The 19,349-nt window shown below is 41.7% G+C and overlaps 1 protein-coding gene across 6 annotated transcripts in view; it reads right to left on the bottom strand.

Annotated features, from left to right (window-relative positions):
* MNAT1 (MNAT1 component of CDK activating kinase) overlaps positions 1-19,349 on the bottom strand; it is a 116,502-nt gene that overhangs the window by 16,281 nt on the left and 80,872 nt on the right. For 2 of the 6 annotated variants that reach the window (XM_040067468.2, XM_040067472.2), the window contains exon 7: positions 17,748-17,869. In XM_040067468.2, coding sequence (XP_039923402.1) covers positions 17,748-17,869 — 122 coding nt within the window. Of the gene's footprint in view, positions 1-10,173; positions 10,701-14,882; positions 14,908-17,020; positions 17,673-17,747; positions 17,870-19,349 lie in introns of those variants that run through there. The other 4 variants (XM_040067471.2, XM_040067473.2, XM_040067469.2 and 1 more) reach the window with 4 other exon arrangements.

Genomic DNA, 19,349 nt, shown 5'->3' with positions numbered 1-19,349 from the left:
ATAATTATAATGTCACAGCATTTGCTGCCAGAATTACAAAAAATATTCTTAAAATTATGCCCTAAATAGAATGGTGTTTAGTTTAGCTAAACTGAAAGCACGCTCCAAGAAATGTGAAAAAACAAACACCACGATTCCAAATCTCAATTATGCATACGAAGGGCTTGTTTTAATAAAAGTATATTTAGCGGCTGAATACAGTTTCTCAAAAATAATTTTAAAGATAATGAATTCCCAATGTCCAAAAAAGTGTCACATGCAATTTCATCACTGACTCATGTCAACTAACCTCAAATTTAACCAAATGCAACTGTGATCAATATTGTGTCAATCTGAAAGTATCTGGGGTTTAAGGCAACAAAACCAGATGCAAGGATGAGTAAAAATTTGGAACCCACAAACAGAATGGAGTTCTTGGCTACTGAAAGATCTGGAACAGTTATACTGACAGGGAGAAGCCAAAAGAATGAGAAGTTTTGACAGTACTGCCACATTTAGCAGGAAGAGAGTCAAGTGCAGGAGGAGTAAAAGGGAGATGGTTTGCTACCATTGCACGGTATTTAACGTTTTCCTTTTAAAGGTGGCATCCTCCACTTGAGGCAGGGACTGTTCCACACACCTCTGAACTGTTGTACAGGGTCTAGGGATGGAATTATGTCCCTAGGCACTTCTGTAAGGCAAAGCCCAGTGATAAACAACCAAACAGCCCAACCACATAAAATATAAACAGTCAGATTTACCAACATGTTCTTGAAAAAGCTGTAACAGTAACTGAACAGGAGGGCCAGTTATATATAGTAAATTTGGGCCACAAAAGAAAAGGAAATTGGAATGGATTCTACCTTCACTGCGAAACAAAACTGAAGGGTTGTGCATGACCTGCCCACCCATCCATCACAACCTCACAAGAAGGTGACAGAGAATAAAAAGTTGTCTACATCAATCTCTTTTTATTATTTATTCTACTTATCATCTCTTGGCAGTAACACTTATCACGAGTTGCAGTGGAAAAACCCATGAACTGAAAACAAAAATGGGGCTGAGAGGGGAGAAAAGGTGCCAGAGCGGAGAAAAGGGGAGTTTTATTTCTCCAAACAATAAACCCTATCATGACAGCCTTCCTGGCTCCTTCTCCACTGACAGGAAATTTCTGTAAAAGAATCATGTGGTGCTGGAACACAAAACTGCAGAGGTTCACATATGAGAAAGGCTATAGGTCTGACATGGGACCAGCAAACAAAGTCAAAAGCCCAGTCCCCTCCTCTGCCTTCCAAATACTAAAATCTTAGAATGTGACAGAAACCTGTTGACTCTGACAGAGTTTAAATTGTGCCAGTATGAAGCCAAAGAAGCAGAACACCTAACCCTGGCAGAAATAAGAAGCCCGGGAGGTCCCTGCTTCACAAGACTCTCCTGAAATTTGTTATCTTCGCAAAACCAGGCAGAAAATCCTAGAGGAACGCAGAGGGGCAATGGATTTATGAGGTCTGAGAATCCCCAAATGAAGAGGTAGTTGAGCTAGTCAATTTTATTAAAGCTTAAATAATAAAAAAGTTAAAAATAAAAATATAGCAGAGCAAGCACCTACTAGAAAAGCAGTGTCAGGCTTGTCCTTTAGGCATATTTCTTTCCACACCTCTGGAAAGTTGTCTGGCAGCTGACATAATTGGGAGGAAGAATTTTCTCCCCTGGCAAAGTCAATTAACTTCACTGTACTTGTACCATCTGTCAGAGCCGAATCTGCTCCCTTCTTCAAGTCTGACACAAGCTCCTACACCTATCTGACAGATCAAACAGCTTATATAGAAATTACTGTGCTTTAAAGGGAAGTTCCACTGCTGTGTCAAGTCAAAAGCTGCAAGACGAGGTGAGTGATTATTCTATTAGTATACACTGCCCTGGAATATTAAAATACAGCCTAACTTTGTACTGAAGTTTAACCTCTTTCATGCAATTTGCTATTTCATTATGAAACTCCTTTAGTCTTCAGTCATCAGAAACATCTGTAGAAAATTAAAGCAGGTCTTTTTCCTGCTCTCTGTTCTTGAACTGCTTAATTTCTCATACTACTAAGATATATAAGCTCCTTGCTGCATCAAGAAATGTAAGAAACAGCGTGGGCCACTGCTTTAACGTACTGCCGTGAACAGCTACATGCATGTTAATGCATTGAGTGTTATAACCAAGATTTTTCCTAAAGGCTACATAAAATATTAGTGCTCTGTGAAACACCATCCAATGTGATGCCACTAGATTGCATGTCATGCAATAAGTCAGTTGCCACATCTCATCACGTTTTATAGGCATCAGAGCTCAGGCCCAAACCCATCCCCCATTAGCTCCAATTTAATGTTTGCTGCACATAATGGATAAACCTCGTCATCAAAGGCAGCAGAGGAGGGAAGGGTAACACACACACAACGTGCTTAACGCAGTTCTCCGGTTAAAACACGAACACAAAGCAGCACGGTGGGTAAGGCAGGCATGAAAACGCCTCTCTGCTGAAATGCCTCTCCTCGTAATCAACTCTTAAAAGCAGCCAGACCAGTAACGCAGCTCTCCCAGGTGGCAGCCAGCAACTGGGAGCACTCACTGCATGCACACCTGGGAAACAACCTCAAGGTCTCTGTGGGCCTACACTCCACAGATTTTATGTCCCTGAGCAGCAACGAAGAGCACATCACAGAAGAAAACGTCACTTCTATTTGGGCACAGACTTGTTCTGAAGTAAAACACCAAAGGCCACTCTGTTGAGAAAGGGGGTTTGGGCCATGAAAATCTGTCTCCTACCAGAATCAAGCTGATGCCTGTTGAGCTGGTGGAGCAGTGCATCACGTCTGACAGCTGCTGATGTGACTGAAGGGCAGGGAGCACAGGACTGTACTGATCTCCCAGCAGCAGGGCCAGCACCCCACACAGCTCACTTGGAAGTGGCCCCATACAAGTGCTGCATTATCTGCCTCGAGAGCCGTGTGCACGTTTTCAACGGCTTAAATAATATTACGGCACATAAATCTACTAAAGGCTAACCTGATGCCCTTTGTGAGCGAGAACTTCTTGTACTACAAAGGTTCTACCAGCTGGAGCCATGGAAGAGCAAAAACCACAGGGGAAGCAGAGCTGGGTCCTCCCAGACCACCTCTGTGCTACTCCAACACAGGCTGCAGCACACGTGAGCCTGGGCTGCCCTAAAAGCCAGCTCAAATGTAGCCCCACACACAAACTTTACCACCAGTTTGGCAGAATTTTCCTGTAACTCCTTATGGAGGTTAAATCTGTATGAATGCAAACTCTTCTTTTTTTTTTTTTTTTTTTTTTTTGTACAGAAAACATGTGATTTTTTCAAGGAAAATAACCTGGTAATATTCCCAGAGGAGTCCTGTGGGTCATCTTTCTGACTTAGCTATCCTTCTGCATCAGCACTATTATCTCTCAACCCCCTGGAGTACAAAAGTTTCCACTATATGCCCTGTCCATTTAATGCACTGCCACTGAAAATATTCTACACTGACCTATGGATTGAACCAATATTGGTCTCAAATTTCTTTACCCCAAGAACTAACCACTCACCTCAGTGACATACCCCAATGAAAAGCTCAAGCTCACCTTCAGCTTTACAATAAAAGCAGGCAGTGATTTATTTTTTTAAAGTACCATATTCAAATTAATTTTCAGAGGTGCTATGCAAAAAAAAAAAACAAAACAAAACAAAACAAAAAAAAAAAAAAAAAAAAAAAAAAAAAACCAAAAAAAAAACCAAAACTTAAGCATGATTTACACTGATAGGTCTTAAGAAGTAAGTGTAAATGGGGATTCATCATCCAAAGAGGTATTTTCCCTGCAGGGATCTCATTTTATCCTAGTGATACTCAACAACTTTCATCTATGATTTGAAAGAAAATATAAAAGTCATCCATTGCAGAATGTACCCCTGTCAAAAACTCTGAGGGGGCTGGGGAAATGGATAAATGATTCAGACTAATCCATGTAGCACTTACTAACATGGACTTTTTCCATGCTAGAGACGGCTTAATAGCAAAGGTCACACAGCCAGGAGCTAAGAACAGGTCACACAAACACAGCACCACAAATTAATTAATACTGGAAACAACACAGATAATGGTAGCTGAGTTACAAAACCTGAGCTTCTGGAGGTAAGGAGGTGGGTGCAGACACAAAGTAGTATCGAGTAGGGGAATTCAGAATTCCCTCCGGTTTTCTGAAGTGAGTTCTCTGAGTGTTACATTCTCTTTTCTGGGGCAAAACGCTGAGCTTCAGCTGCACTTGCTGAAAACAATCACTGCACTGCCAGACCTACAGAACACCTAATAATACAACAGCAATAACAGCAAGGAGTTATCACGTTGTAAATGTAAAATGATCCATAACAATATCTGCACACACACACAGACCTGCACAAACATATGTATCAATAAAATAATTACAGCAGAAACGACAGCTTTCCTGGGTGCAGAGATCATCCCCTCAAAGTTGTTATTCCTGATGCCCTAAATCCTGCCCTCTGCTTGGAGAAATAAATGGTACCACTGCAGTTTCTTCATCACTTCGTCAGGAAGCAGAGTTTTGGGGAGCTCTCATCCTCCCCTGTATCTACTCTCACCATGTGGCAGCTATTCTTCTGGGAGCACCCAAGCCATTTATCAGAGGAAAGGCAAAATTCTTAGAAGCAGCTCTTTAAGAGAGGATTTAATCAATGAGTTTATGTATAGGCTGGAGAAAAGGAGAAGGGAATCAAAGTAATGCATGCTTATTTAGATGTCACTTTCTTATTCAAGAAATTCTGCTAAATTTAGCACGTCTTCTGCATGTTTTTTGAGAGTTTTTGTTGTTGTTTTGGTTTTTTGGCTTTTTTTTAATATCAGAAATATTTTAAGGCCTCTCCTTTATTTGCATTTCTTGTTTTTCATATTGTTTTTGCTTTCTCAAGGAAACTGGCAGCTGAAACGGTGTTCTAAAAACAAGTCACAAACATTTAGCAGTGTTGCCATTTCAAACACCAGGCTCAGCTGAAACTGCCCTGTGGTAAGACGATGCTGTTTCAGCTGCTGGAGCCCTCAAAGGACAAAAAAAAAAAAAAGAGCTGAATAAAACCAAAATATAAGTCATGAGTCAACAAAAACTCTGGGATTTGTTGCAAATAACATCCTTCAAAGCAGCCCAAAATAGAGGATGCACTGCTCTTTGCAGACACCAGGAGCCTGGGCTATCACCTCCACCCAGCCACTCCAATTTACATGGTTCTCTCTACTGGAAGTGGCAAGTTCTTCCCAGAATCTAATGCTGACATCTCAAATCAGATATTTCCATTTTTCAGAGAGTGAACCAAAGCAGCAATGAGAGAAAGAAATAAAACAAAAAAATGCACAAGTGCACGAGGAAGGCATGAAATGGACCCATACATGAGCACTGAAATCTCATTTATTGGCTAGCCCCATTCATAGTCTTTTTCTACAGAGATAAAAATAGCATTAAAAGAAAATACATTGATTTTCTTTTCTTTTTCTGGTCTTCAATTCCCAGGGCAGACAGCCCGTAAAACCTGCTGCTGTAGTACATATGGGCAGCTGATCTGAGCAGGGAGCTCCAGGCAAGTTTTCCACATTCATTTCGAAACACAGGAAAATCAACCAGCAGCCAACCGCTCCCAGAAAAGCCAAATATCTACAAACTCTGAGATGAAGAGCCTGCAGCACAGGGCTCCACTGCCCACGCTCTGTCCTACAGGTAACTGCATTCCTCTGCTCTGTTTGCAAACACCCCTGAGCCCTGTGACAGCACCCTCCTCAATGATATGGAAGAGCCTGTGAGCACACACAGTTCATCTGTATTGCAAAAGAAAGTCTCCACCAAGCCTGCCCAAGGACAGGAACATTATAAAGGCATTTCTGTGAGGTCTAATCCTGCTCCCGCTGAAGCCACTACAAATTCCTCTGCCAGAGCTGGGAGCAGAACTGGATCCTTGTGGGGCTTTTCTTAATTTTTAAACCTAACACCCAAACAAATTCAATGGGAATTTTTCAGAATAGTGTTTTGACACCAGAGACAAAACCAAGTGAGGGAACATGTGAACTTCCTACAGCTCTTTGGAGAAGGCAGAGAAGGAGTCTGGAGGTGTTAACAGTGAGAACCTGTGAAAACGGTGAGGAGGGAGCTGCACTGAGTTATCCCTGCTGTCATCTCCAGGCTCTGTTATGACACTGTCAATTGCTCAGATGTTTGTAGAAATGGACAACACCAATTTTGGGCGTTCTTCTGCTAGTCCAAGCTTTTCCAAGGTCTGGATAAATTGAGTAAATACAGCAGACCTAAAAAATCTATAGAGCACTTCTGGGTGAGCGAAAAAAGAGAGAGAGGTAATGAATGCAAAATACAAAAATAACAACTTCAGTGACTGCTCTTAGACAAAAGCCAAAAGATCCAGAAGGATCCTATGGCCCAAAATGTTCAAGGTAAGGGACTGCTCAGTCACAGCAGACTCCTGAAAGCAAAACTCCTCATTGCACTCACACCTTGACTACAATACTTGCCTTGATCCTGAGGAGAAAAAGAGCAGGATGCACCTACATCATGGAACAAGGGAAAAAATTAAAAGGCAAGATATGGTTTCCATATTTCAGATTGTTTGCAGACTCTCTATCTGTGGGACTTTTCATTCCAAAATTAACTGTGTGCTGAAGAGAGACTGGAACAGCAGAGCCTTTATGCTTCCAAGTTTTCAGATGGCCTCAGAGTGCAAAATCTCTTCCCTCTCGTTTCTGGAATAGCTTTTGACAATTAGTAGAATCAATGGCCACAGAGCAAGAAGTCTGCCCAATCCATCAGGGCCTAAATGTGAAAAGAGGGGGAAGAGAGAGAGAACCTTCTAATGACAGGAAGGGGAGAAGAGGTGTAGAATTTTTTCTGGCTTTATTCAGGAGCATTTCCTCATGAATTCTGGAAGAGAGTCAGAAAATAAAGATAGCAGCCAGCACTCACCTCCTGCATCTTTTTAAGGGAGAACTAGACAAATGCAGCAGTAGCAAATAAAGGAAACCATAAGTAACCTTCTCTGTGCAAGGCAGACAATACCACAGTAGAGAGAGCTGGCACAAACCCAAGGTATAGAGGCCACTTGGTAAATTCTCAATAAATATTAAAAACACAAGTACGCTGACATCAGCATTTTTTCCAAAGTTGATGGAAAAATTAAAACATAGGTCGATGCTCCTGAGAACAGAGGAGTCAGTAAGATTCCCAGGTTTAGGGGAAAGAAGAAAGAGATGGAGACACTATTATCCTGAATCTCAATTAACGTCAACAGATTCTGGAGATGAGAGAAAAGTGCCTGCACTGGAGCCAGGACCAGAGCACCTCTTCCATCTTTCCAGAAAGGCTCACTCAGCTTTCAGAAGTGGAGAGCAGAGGTGCCTGGAATCCAGGCTAGTGGAATGATGCCAGCAAGACACAGGACCCTCCTCTTTCTACAGTTTTTACTCTCTTCTCATCACAGGTATACCCATTGTTCCCATCGAGTCTACAAGGACTCTTGAGAAGGAAAGAAAAGGAAAGGAAAGAGACTACTTTGTTTTCCACAGAAGACACTCCTCATGCTCTGTGGTTATACTAAATATAATTCTTCTATGTATATATATTCCTCTGCAGAGGAATAGTGGAGACCAAGTGCACAACCACCAACAGCTATCATTAGGATGTTAAAGAGCCTGCAGAATTTGCTCACCTTTGGCACCATCTTAGAAGAAACGCTACCAGGACAAAGAGCTGACTTGACCCCTAAGCAAGAACAGCTATACCTGTAAAAAACCTGGATTGTTGGGTCATTAAAAGCAGTGACTAAAATACCTATTTATTTATTTATTTGTTTTAAATAAATATTTAAAATACAGAATAACACAACCACTTCCTGGGCAAAAGTAACCAAGCATGATGTAGCAAGTGCATTACATCAACCTCCATAATAAATCAACCTGCTAATATTTTCAACACTGTATTTGTTCTTGCACACTTTCGAATTACTCCAACACTAATTTAAACAAATCCTTTCACTGAAGAAAACGTCAATATATCAAAATTATTTTCTAAACTAATGAGTTTCCCTTTTTACAAAGCAATTACTTTAAGTACTGAAAAGATTTCCACGGCACCTTCCAGTTTCAGCTGACAAATATCAGCAAGAGCTGGATTTAAAACAAACAAACTGAAGCCCCCAAACCAGGAGTGTTTGACTCAAGGAAAAACATTAAACATTTTCAAGCAGAAGCATTGAAAAACTTATTCTTACCGAAAGGAAAAAGTATGTACGCACACCTGCTTTTCTATCAATCTAAGCAGGAAACCATTTCACTGCTGCATCATAAGTAGAAGAAAAGTGCTTATTAAAACATTAATCACAGTCCATTATATTCTGACTCCATGCCAGAAGTTCCCATTACATCACTGAAAATATCTATTAACCAAAACCTGATTCTGACAAGTTACAGAAGTGTAGTGTTTAGGATTTAGTAATGTAAAAGTCAGTTTTAGAAGAACAGTTACACAATTGATTTTGCAGTGGCAAGCAACTATAATTAATTGTTTTTGTGACATTTATTACTGCAGTGGGGTTGATTTAACTGGTGTTTCTACTGTAAAATTATTAAAAAATTATTTCAAACTTCATCTACTTTTATTAAACACATTTATTGTGAAGGTATTTAATACCCGGAGCTGGCTAAACAATTTTAAAACGTGCTGGATATACCAGTACATGTAAAACTGTATTGTCTTGTGTAAATATGGGCCTTGTTTAGAACCACGTCTCACAGGAAATTATGCCAAATGAAAACCATCTCTCCTCCTCCTCTCCCACTGAAAAGGATTTATGTTTTTACATTTAATACCAGTTAAAGAAACAAAAATATGGTGGCGTTACCTTCAAGCCTGAGCAATAGTTCAGCTGTGAAGTCCCATTATGTTCAAACCTCTGCTTTGTTATTAGAAACACAGCCCAACTCAAATACTTCAATTTGGAAGAGGGAGTAGCGAACAACTCAATTCTTTCTGGAAGCCTGGCACTACATGTCTTGTTTACCTAGAACAGTTTTCAAATAACTACTAGCAAGGCTGTAAAACCAAAGCCATGAAATTGGTTCCTAAATGTGTGTACATAATCTCCAGCCAACCATTTTAATTGTGGGTACTTTCCTCAACCCCCTGTAAGCAGCATTACTAACACAAAAAAAAAAGTCAGAAATAGCTGTAATGCATGATAGAAAACCCATATTTTGTATTTTGCCCTCTTGAACCAACATACGAGTCTCTAACTTCAAAAGGTACCTGAGATGATAACCTTTAACTTGTCCTTGGACATCTTCCAATTTCAAAGATCCAAAGAACTTCAGTGAAGGTACTTTTAGGGTCCCCCCTCCACATTCAAGCACTCCCTTCCACGCAGCAGCTCTGGCACCAGTTACTCCTAAAATCTCTGCTGTTCCACCAAGTGTGACAGCCATCAGGGAGAGATGCACAAGCTGTTGGAATGGAAGGAGCCAGAAACTCCAATTCTTACAGGTGAGGAAGACTTGGACGTTTTTGGTTTGCTGTTTTTTTTTTTTAAAGGAAACTGGGAAAAATAAAGAAGTGAACACACCTGTGATGGAATACCATTAACTCTTCAGGAAAGTTCTCTGGCTCTACTTCTTCCTCCAGTGTGATCTAATCTGAGACACCACAGGGTCAGTATCAAAACAAGGAAATAGAGACTGCCAGCCCAACCCTTAAAAATCTTGTCATCCACCGTTATCAGGATTGAGGGCAGTTACATACATAGGATGAAATTTATCAATGGAATTGGTGACTTTGGCACCTGACCTGCTCCTCCAGGAGGAGATCCCTCATTCCTGTCACTGAGCACTCTTCAGAGGAGCTTTAAGCATTACAGACTCCTTCAACAAAGCCATCTGAAGGGGGATAAAGAATCACAAACTACTGCTTCAAAAGGTTCAGAAAGCTTCGATCAAGACACAACCCCATGCTTCCCTCTGCCATTTAAAGAAACTCGTAACTCACCTTTTCAGCCATTTGTTACCTGAACAAAATTTTCATTAAGAATGCTGCTTTACAACTGTATTTATCAGTGTCAATGGCTTTATTTTTCTCTTTATGTTTATTTTGCTGGCGGTCTCTGGCAAAGTATTTTTATTTTACATAACCCCCTCTTCTTAAAAGAAGTGTTGAAGGGCTCAGGAAGACTCTCTCTCCTTTCCACACTTCCTTTCTGATTTTTATTGCAATGAATTTTTACAAATGCTTCAGAAGGCAAATTCAGATAGGATCCTCATCACCTTTCTAATTCAACCACATCTGAGACGATATAGTTTAAGATTACTGCATCTGAATAGACCCTTCAGGAGAAAATGCCAGGGTTTTCTCAGGCTGCTCCGGAGCAAGTCCTTGTTGTGCCACCTCTCCTGACAGCCAGGCACAGAGCAGGAGCAATGCCCAGATGTTGATGAAGAGGAGGAGCTCAGCAATGGGCTTCCATGAGCTCCCACACTCCCCATGACTGTGTTGATGCCGCTGTACTCTAACACTGGGCTTAAAGAAATCATCTGGGGGCTCTGTCCCAGGAAGAACGACAAAAACCGGAGGACACTGAGGTGCTCGCTGTTGTTGAAGTGAGAGATAATCAGGACAGATCCTTCCTGCATGTGCAAAACATATTGTTTTTCTTGTGGCAACCACACAATTCCCAGTGCAATTATCCATCTGGCTGAGGAGCCAAAAAGACTCAAAAAGGGCAACATGACGGAGTGCAGGAGAAGCAAGGAAGAGAAAATGTAAAGAAAAGGAAAATACAGAGCACAAAAACCACGGATCTCAAATTTACCACATAATTTCAGAGATGCAAGGGAAGTCCTAAAACTTAACTTCTACCAAAATACAGCAGCTAAGGAGGAAAGCCTATGGACAAACAAAGTCACAAGAGAACCAGACATCAATAGCAGTATCAACTCAGGGGATGGAGGGAGGGATGAAAGCAAAGAAGGGCTTTCAATAACAGATAAGAACTGTCACAGACAATCAGGTCCTTTTAAGTGGCTGGTAGTAATGAGGCTGTGATTTGCCGAGACACAAAGAGCACAGAAAACAGGGCATTTGGCCCATGAGATTGCTGGATGCCTCCTGGCACGTTATAATCCTTCAGCAGACAGCTTTGCCTGACACCTTTCAGCTGCCCACTTAGCAGCACTGCCTCCACACCTGCAGAGACAACTCAGGGCTGGCCTCCTACAAATTCTCAAGAATAAAGCCATCCTGATTTTTGGAAGTCATTTGAAATATTCACCGCTTGTTCCCGTAGCACAGTTTGCTGACAAATCTCCGCTCCGTTAAGGCTCTGATTTTTTTTTTTTTAATTTTTCCTCTTCATATTGTAGGTATTTTAATGAATGTATGATTTAGCATTCGGCAAGCGCACACTACAGAAAGACTGTTCTGGAATAAACGGTATAATTACATTTCCTACAGCGACCTTGTAATCTCACGAGTATTTATTCTAGACTAAACAGCCTTACTCAGCTGCCCTGTGTCTGATTGTCGATGAAAGAAGCTTGTTTGACAACTGCTTCGAGCAGAAACATATTTTTTCCATGATTGCATGAAAAAGTAAAAAAACATTACCAGACCTGTATTCCGAGCACAGAGACTCGTGTTAGATCGATGAGTTAATTTCGAAGCCAAACGCCAACAAAAACAATCGCCACGGACATTCTGCTGTCAGGGCCAGCTTTGGAGGTTCATTTAGTGGTACACACACAGCTCCAGCCAGCTTCACATGTAAGAAACTGTGTGGTATATGCAGGCTTCTTTCTTTGTTTCTTTATATATATTTTCCATATTCTCTGCTTTTATAACCCTCCTGAGACCTTTTACAGTTACAGAACCCACACTATACCCACAGGTGGGCGGGCAGGAAGCACAGCTCTCCATTTCATAAGCAGTCCACTTTTAATATATTCAATTGCTAATGACCTTGACAGAAGAGCTCCATGCAAACCACCCTATTCTACGGGGTGTCGTTTGAAATGTTCGTAGACCTTTTTTGCCAGAGAGCTGATTCCTGAAACAGTAAGATTTCAGACTTACTAAAGGCTGCACTCCTTGATTTCCATTCAGCTGGAAAAAATTGGTGCTAATCTAACCTCCCCTATATTAAATCTGCATCCTTCCAAAATCCTGAAATGAAGGCTGTGTAGGATTTCTGTGGAATGCTAAAGCAGTACCAGACAGTTTCTATATCAAACCAGGTTAAAATGGTTTACAGGCAGTTCGGTTGCCTTGTTCCCTCCTGCCCTGAAAGAGACAGCACACTTGGCCATACTCACGATTCCAAAAACGGGCACCCCACACAGTACTTGTTTTACCATTCACAGGTTTTTATTTAGTTAGTCATGATAAAACGAACAAAAAACAAAAGGCTGTATGGAAAACACAGCCGAGTCTTTAAAGCAATAATCACTCCTTTCGTGCCAATTCTCATTCATTAGGTAGCCCACGCAGAACTGTGACAGAAATCACTACTGAGGATCAGGCCCTGCAACAGGAGACTCTGGGAAATTCAGACCATATGCCTTGGTGGCCAAGAGAATTCCTGCAAGGAGTGCAGCCCTCTATGTGCCCTCCAAAGCAAGACAAGCTTCCCTTGCTCTTACTCAATCTTTTGACTCTGACTACTGAGCTTATTGAGAGACTAGATTCCATTAAAAGGAGCAGAATGAATTCAGTGTTCAAAACCAATGGGCCAAAGCAGATCAAATCAGCCCTTCATTTGTGGCTTTTCTCCTTTTCCAAGATTCAAGAAATATCTGCATACCCCAGTGACAGAGCAGATGTGAAAAATCACCTGCTATGACTTTTAAAGCCCAGCGGTCCTGTCACCCACTCAAAATCAATTCTCAGTTATTTCACTGCCTCAAACCCTACACTGACACTGACAGGGTTCTAGCAGAAGCTAATCCAGCCAAAAACCAGCTCAGCTACGCTGTAAGAATAGTTTGGAGACCATCCTGACTATTGCCTCACTTAACCAAAAAAAAAAAAAAAAAAATCACAATGACTGACAGCAAAGAAGTTACACGAGTCATTTCTAGATTTAAGTGCCAGAACTCTACATGTGTTTCAAATTACACTACAACACTGTACAACAAAGAAATATGCAGAAATTTTCCACTTGAAGTGAAGGTTAAAAATTAAACACTAACAAAGCTCTAACAGATATGAAACCCAACCTCATCTTAATGCGAGATTTAAAATGCCTGAGCTGTCCTATACTAGGAAAAAAGGAATGAATCAATCCAGTTGCTCAGAAGAAAAAGCAGTGGGATAAAACATGTTCACTGTACGTACAGATTTTCACAGCACTCCCACTCTGCTTCAGTGCTTACCCCCTCAACTCCACAAATGACATTCTGTTTAGATTTAACTTTTAATTTATCAAAGTATATTACCAATCCTCATTAGATTAGTGCTCACTATTGAACTTCGTTTTCTGCATCTTATTTAAACAAAACACTGACCAGAGTGCTCCTAACAATGTAGTTATACATGAAAACAAGTTGATAGATCAAAGGGAAGTCACATTTTTCCCTAAGGGAAAGATTTTTGGAGCAAGCCTGATTTTTTTAATATACATATACATATTTAGACATATATTTTCAGGTTGGATCTCTCCAAAGCTAAGTAGGCAAACACAATTTTATTTTAAGCAGCCTAGGCTTGACTTGATTACAAGGTCTGCTGCAAAGAGAATTTTTTAAACTGACTTGTAAATTACCTCAATTTTATGAGAGTGGTGAGGATATGACTGGCACTGTGTTGAGTATGATCCACTTTGGATTACAAGAGACTGTTTCTAAACCTTGAGTCATGAAATGTGCGTATCTTTACCCAAAATGCTAATCACATAAGCAGATTTTCAATTTACGGTTTTTAAGTAGCTTGTGAACGGCTCTTCACAGCTGTAAAACTCAGTGGCCACTCCTGTTAGACAGGCTTACAATTACTGCCAAGAATGTCTTTACATTCTTCAGGACCTCCAAAAAAACATAATTTGGATACTCAGGGGCTTTTTTGTTTTGTTTTTCCTTTACAATCAAAACTATATATCAAACATATACTTTTAAAGCAACACACTACTTTCCATCCCCATCCTGGGTTATTCTTACGCTACTTGGCATGTCGGTTATATTTTTCATTTCTTTTGTTTTCCAGTAAGAAAAATGCAGACCTCCAACCACACAAATTCAGCCTGTTCAGCTAAAACACCAGGATAAAAAAAAAACCAAATACAATGGAGAGGCAAGCCTTTTTTGCCCATCTAAGAAAATCTCCAAGTAAATACTGGCAGCAAGTGCCCAAGCATCCAGGTGCCCCTCATGTTCTCTTGCAGCACACACCTCTGCTCCCCAAAAGGCAATTCAACAGATTTGCACCGATTTGAACCAAAAGGTGACACTTCCCACTTCGGTCCAAACTGAGAGTTTGTGCTGACAGCAGAAGCGCCAGTGCAGCCCCTGATAAGACAGGGATCTCTCTCCAAACACTTCAATAGGTTGCCCCCAGCTCCATGCAGAAACCAGCTATTTCCATGAACACTTGAGTAATTTGGAGCAGTGACACAGGCACACGCACCAGGGCTGTAAGTCATGGTGGAGGGACAGGCAGCTGCAGAAGCTGCCCCAAGGATGGGCATGTTCCAGTGATCCAAGACCCTCCAATGGCAGCACCACATGTTTGGGAGATGCTCTCACGCATCCTCTCCCCTTTTCCAAGTCACGTTTCCATCTGACAGCTGAGACAGGCATGAGCTGGTCCTCGACTCTGAACAGCCAAAGTGACCTTCATGGGGGGCTGAAGGACACAAATCCCTACACATTATACCAATCATTTGTGTTGGGGGGGGAAAAAAATTCTAAATCTTCATTATTCTCCGATTTCCAACAAAAAAAAAAAAAAAAAAAAAAAAAAAGCATGAGTATGTTAATGCTTTTCTGCGGTACTTAAGAAAAAAAAAAGAAAATTTACATCCCCCGGGGAAACTGAAAACAAATTTGTAAGAACAATTCGAACATAAATTTCCTTTTTTGCAAAATATGCAAACTCCACACAGAAGAGAAGTGGAAAAATGCAAAATTAAGTTTATGGTTTTCTCATGAAGTTTTTTGAAAAGCCTAATAAGCAAATAATACAAGTCATCTTGAAAAGCTTTTTTTTTTAATTATAAAAGATGCCTTACAAATGTTCTACATGACCCCTTAAGTATTCACCCTTTTTCTTGCTCTTTGCTAAAACCTTCTTGCCAGCTGTGTCCTTTATTACAGCAATTCACTAAGGAAAAAATGCTGAAACTTAAAGCAAGTCTTGCTGAAGGTAAGAGGTTAAGGAATATTCAAAAAACTCATTCTACTGAGTGTTTTGAATATAAAATGTATCTTTAAGAAAAAAAAAATCAATAAATTATGCTGCCTGAAGTAAACTCAAAGTCACCAAGCTGACAATTGCCTTTGCAAGAGTTTTGGCTCCAGCAACTCAGATCACAGCCTGCACATTTGAGGGAACGATTGAGCAGCAATAAATGTCAAGCTACAAAGTTATTAACAGGAAAATGAAAAGAGGGGAAACTAGAATTAAAATAGTAATAATAAAAACAACTAAATGCAATCATAGAATGGGCTGGGTTGGAAGGGACCTTAAAGATGAAGTAGCTGCGACCCCCCTGCTACGGGTAGTGATGCCACCCACTAGGCCAGGTGGCTCAAAGCCCCGTCCAGCCTGGTCTTTTATAAGTGCAAATGAACAGGAAACTAAAAATCTTTAGCTGGAGAGATTTCCATGGTGCCCAGCTCTTCTGCCTCACCCAGGCAGCTGTATGCAGCTGCCTGAAAAGCCCCAAAGCAGGGACAGAGGCACATTAGTTAAGCATTCATCATCAACAGGAAATGCGCATGAGTTCATATAAACACAGAAACACAAATATATAAACCAAGAGCCCTGCACGGTTTAAGGTATTTCAGGCACCCCGTGGAATAGGGTTAGAGCTGTACTGGCTGGGAACCCACAGCACCGATGTATTTGTTTTGGAATGGCAAACAGCCTGGGGACTCAGAAGAACTCTTCTGGTGGGCACCACCAACCCGGCCAGCCGTGAGCCGCCGCAGCCACCCCGCACCCCTGAGCTCCTCCATCACCTCCAGAGCCAAGCCCAACAAGCCTGGCTGCTCCTGCTCGCAGGAGGAAAAAGCCACTTTTAAAAGGGTCTCCAAGAAAAGACTGTGGCACTGTTCGCAAAGCCCGCTCTGAGCACGCTCCCACGCACACGCCGCGGGGCTCAAAGGGCTTTGTTCTGCAAAGCGTTGGGCTGCCTCCAAAGCGGTGCCACTAAATGCAATGGACAGAGATGACAGGGTTCCTGGTGCATTTGGACACCAGCATTCACGGGGCACGGGCAAAGGGAATCCTCCCTGCAGAAAGCATCTTTTGCTTGTTTGTGATGAGGCTGAGGGGCCCCCTCCAAGCTCCCCTCACGCTGGAGGTCTCTCACAGCTGTGCTCCATCCAAACAGGTGGCGAAGGCTGAACCAGGCTCTGCCCAAGTTTGAACTCCTAATTAATGCTCGGTTGCAGAAGCTTGATACCAGATAATAAAAATTACAGGCATCAGGAGGACACAGAAACAGTAAAAACGGAGACAGCCTCAATTCCAGACAGCCTTCAGTTTTCTGAAGCACCATTAGATTCCTTATTTACCTAAGTCCATCTACCTCTGTCATTTCCTGGATGAGAAAACTTCTCCCATGCCAGTGAACTAGATGGGATTCCTGTTTGGATTTCAGTGGTCTCCAAAACTGCACACTAAATTGCCCCAACTTAGTCGTCCGCTACTTTGTGGCTTCAGTTTTCCCAGATTGCACAGCCAAACACAAACTGTTATGTTTTAAACTCTTTTTTTTTTGCCTTTGCCAGCCTGCACATTCTTCCTGCCATGCAGTTTTCCACGCACTGGAAGCGCTGATGACCTGGGGGTCAGCCTGTGATGAGCTGGGTGACACTCCCCCAGCAGCTGCAGTTTTCAGGTGGCATTTCAGCTATGAACACGTCTCTAGAGAGCAGACACATCACTTTTGGACTTCCTAACCTGCCTTACCCAGGCACAGAAGGCTCCCAAGCTCCCTCCCACACATGGCTGCACACCACGATGCCGCCAAGCTGCTGGACCAGCCCTGCATTATATTTTTTGACAAAGTTAAGCTCTGTGCTTCATTTCTCACAAACACAGTTTGACTGTAGACAGCAGCCGACAAGTAAATCTACCCTTTTCCATGGCAAAGAGCCCAACTTTAATATTTTTACTGGCTTACAGCTGGGTAAATTAAGCCCCAGATTTTTATTTATTTATTTTTTAATACCGTGCAACTGAAAATGAACAGCTACTTCACTACGACTGCCAAGGACAACCTTAAAAACACTAATGCAATCCAGTCCAGCTCTCAATAGATCTATAAAGGCAAGAGGACCAAAAATTGCAGCTTATCCACCCAAACAAAATGTTGGTTGGGCAGGAAGTCTAATGTTTCGTTAAGATCCCTGAAAAAAAAAAGGGAAAGAAAAAAACCATCCCTGGCAATCTGAAGATGGTAACAATCCCAGCTATAATGCCATGAAATGGGAATGAAAATGTGCTGATTTACTTACCCCAGCCTTCCCAACATTTCAGGCTCTGGAACTTGTGGTCCGTATGTCTCCACTTGCAGAGGCTGATACTCATACAAAGTTTCCTCTAACTTCTGAATGGGAGCTAATGAAATATGCTGACCCTGTTGAGAAAAAAAAAAAAAAAGTAGTCAAATATTTCTACATATGGGTCAAGGTTTTGTTTTGACTCTTTTTATATGCAACATGAGAGCAAGCAATAACTTGGTCCAGACAAACATCCTCCCACTACAAACGTACTGTTCACTATATCCCTCACTTTTTCATGATTTACATTTTTTTACTGGGACCTACAGATTGGAAGTGATGCTTCATTAGCTATAATTGTCTGAACAAGAAGGAAGGGGGAAGAAGCTTCATTCAGGGCAAGTTTACCGTTAAAGAGTACAGCTGCTTCCAGTGTCACTAGCAAAATTATTATTAGGCACCAATTTCATTTATCTGAAGTACTATCAAACAAATGTCTCTGAACAACCCCACTTGATTCTGTAATCAATGATTTCCTGAAAGCCTTAATTAGTAAGGGAAGCCACTTTCTCTCCACAGGCTTTGTAAGCTCCCATACAGAATGGCTCTCAAGACAGACTTTCACAGAGCAACACAATTAATTCATTCAGCAAATTCCCATTTGTTTCATAACTAAAAATATAGAAGCACACAAACATCGAGCTTTCACTCCAGATGGTACTTTTGCAAGCCCTTCAGACCACTGAGAAACAGCGAGACATTTCCACACCCCTCTCCTCCAAGTCCTTATCACTCGGAGCTCTCACAAAACAGGAGACCTGTGCCTGGGAAGGAGGGGGTCAGGAGGATATGAGATAGAGCCAAAGTTAACAGATGTTGCTGCGTGACATTCTACACTGATCTGTTGATCTTTCACACAGTTTCAATTTTCTACTCTATTCTATGGTGCTCACAAAAATTAGCAGCAGCAGCAAAAAGACAGAGCACCGTGGGCTGCCCCAAAACAGCCTGGCTTTCCCTGTAGAAATTGAGCTTCCCATCTGCAGAATGCAGGAATTTAGCAAAGCAGCAGTATTGTTTTTGTAGACATTTTGTCTGAAACAGGAGATGGGAAGCTTTCCATGGTTTAATGCCATGTAGAACCCTGGCTCCCACTGGTGATCACTGACTGAGCTGAGCTTCCCCGGGGCCGCTCCTTTGAGCATCTGCTCCCTCAAGTGGAAAATACAGGCTCCTGATGTGGGACACTGGGTTAAAATTAACTAGAGAGGGGAATGAAAAAGGCTGTAGAAGGGGAAAGCTGTTAATTAAATTTGTGGTTGAAGACAGTGACCTTTCTGAATTTGGAGCAGGGATATTTTTGTTTAGGGAGTTGCAGAAAATAGCTAAGAAAACTGAAGACGTAAGTCCTTGAGAAGCGTTCTCGTGGATCTAAGCCGATCTCTACGGAAATATCACCGGCTCAAGTTTTCCATTGAAACAGCCCCGTGTGTGTGATGAAAACAGACAGCTTTAGGCTTTTTCTGCCCTGTCTGAGGGACTGGAGACACTGCTGCTGACACTGGTACAGGGGCAGTGTCCTGGAGATGAGATGTGAAGGAAGTTCTCCAGTCTGCC

The sequence above is a fragment of the Hirundo rustica genome, chromosome 6, assembly GCF_015227805.2.
Source record: "Hirundo rustica isolate bHirRus1 chromosome 6, bHirRus1.pri.v3, whole genome shotgun sequence".
Taxonomy (NCBI): Eukaryota; Metazoa; Chordata; class Aves; order Passeriformes; family Hirundinidae; genus Hirundo; species Hirundo rustica.
The sequence above is the reverse complement of the archived record's forward strand: the minus strand, read 5'-3'. Positions and strand labels throughout refer to the sequence as shown.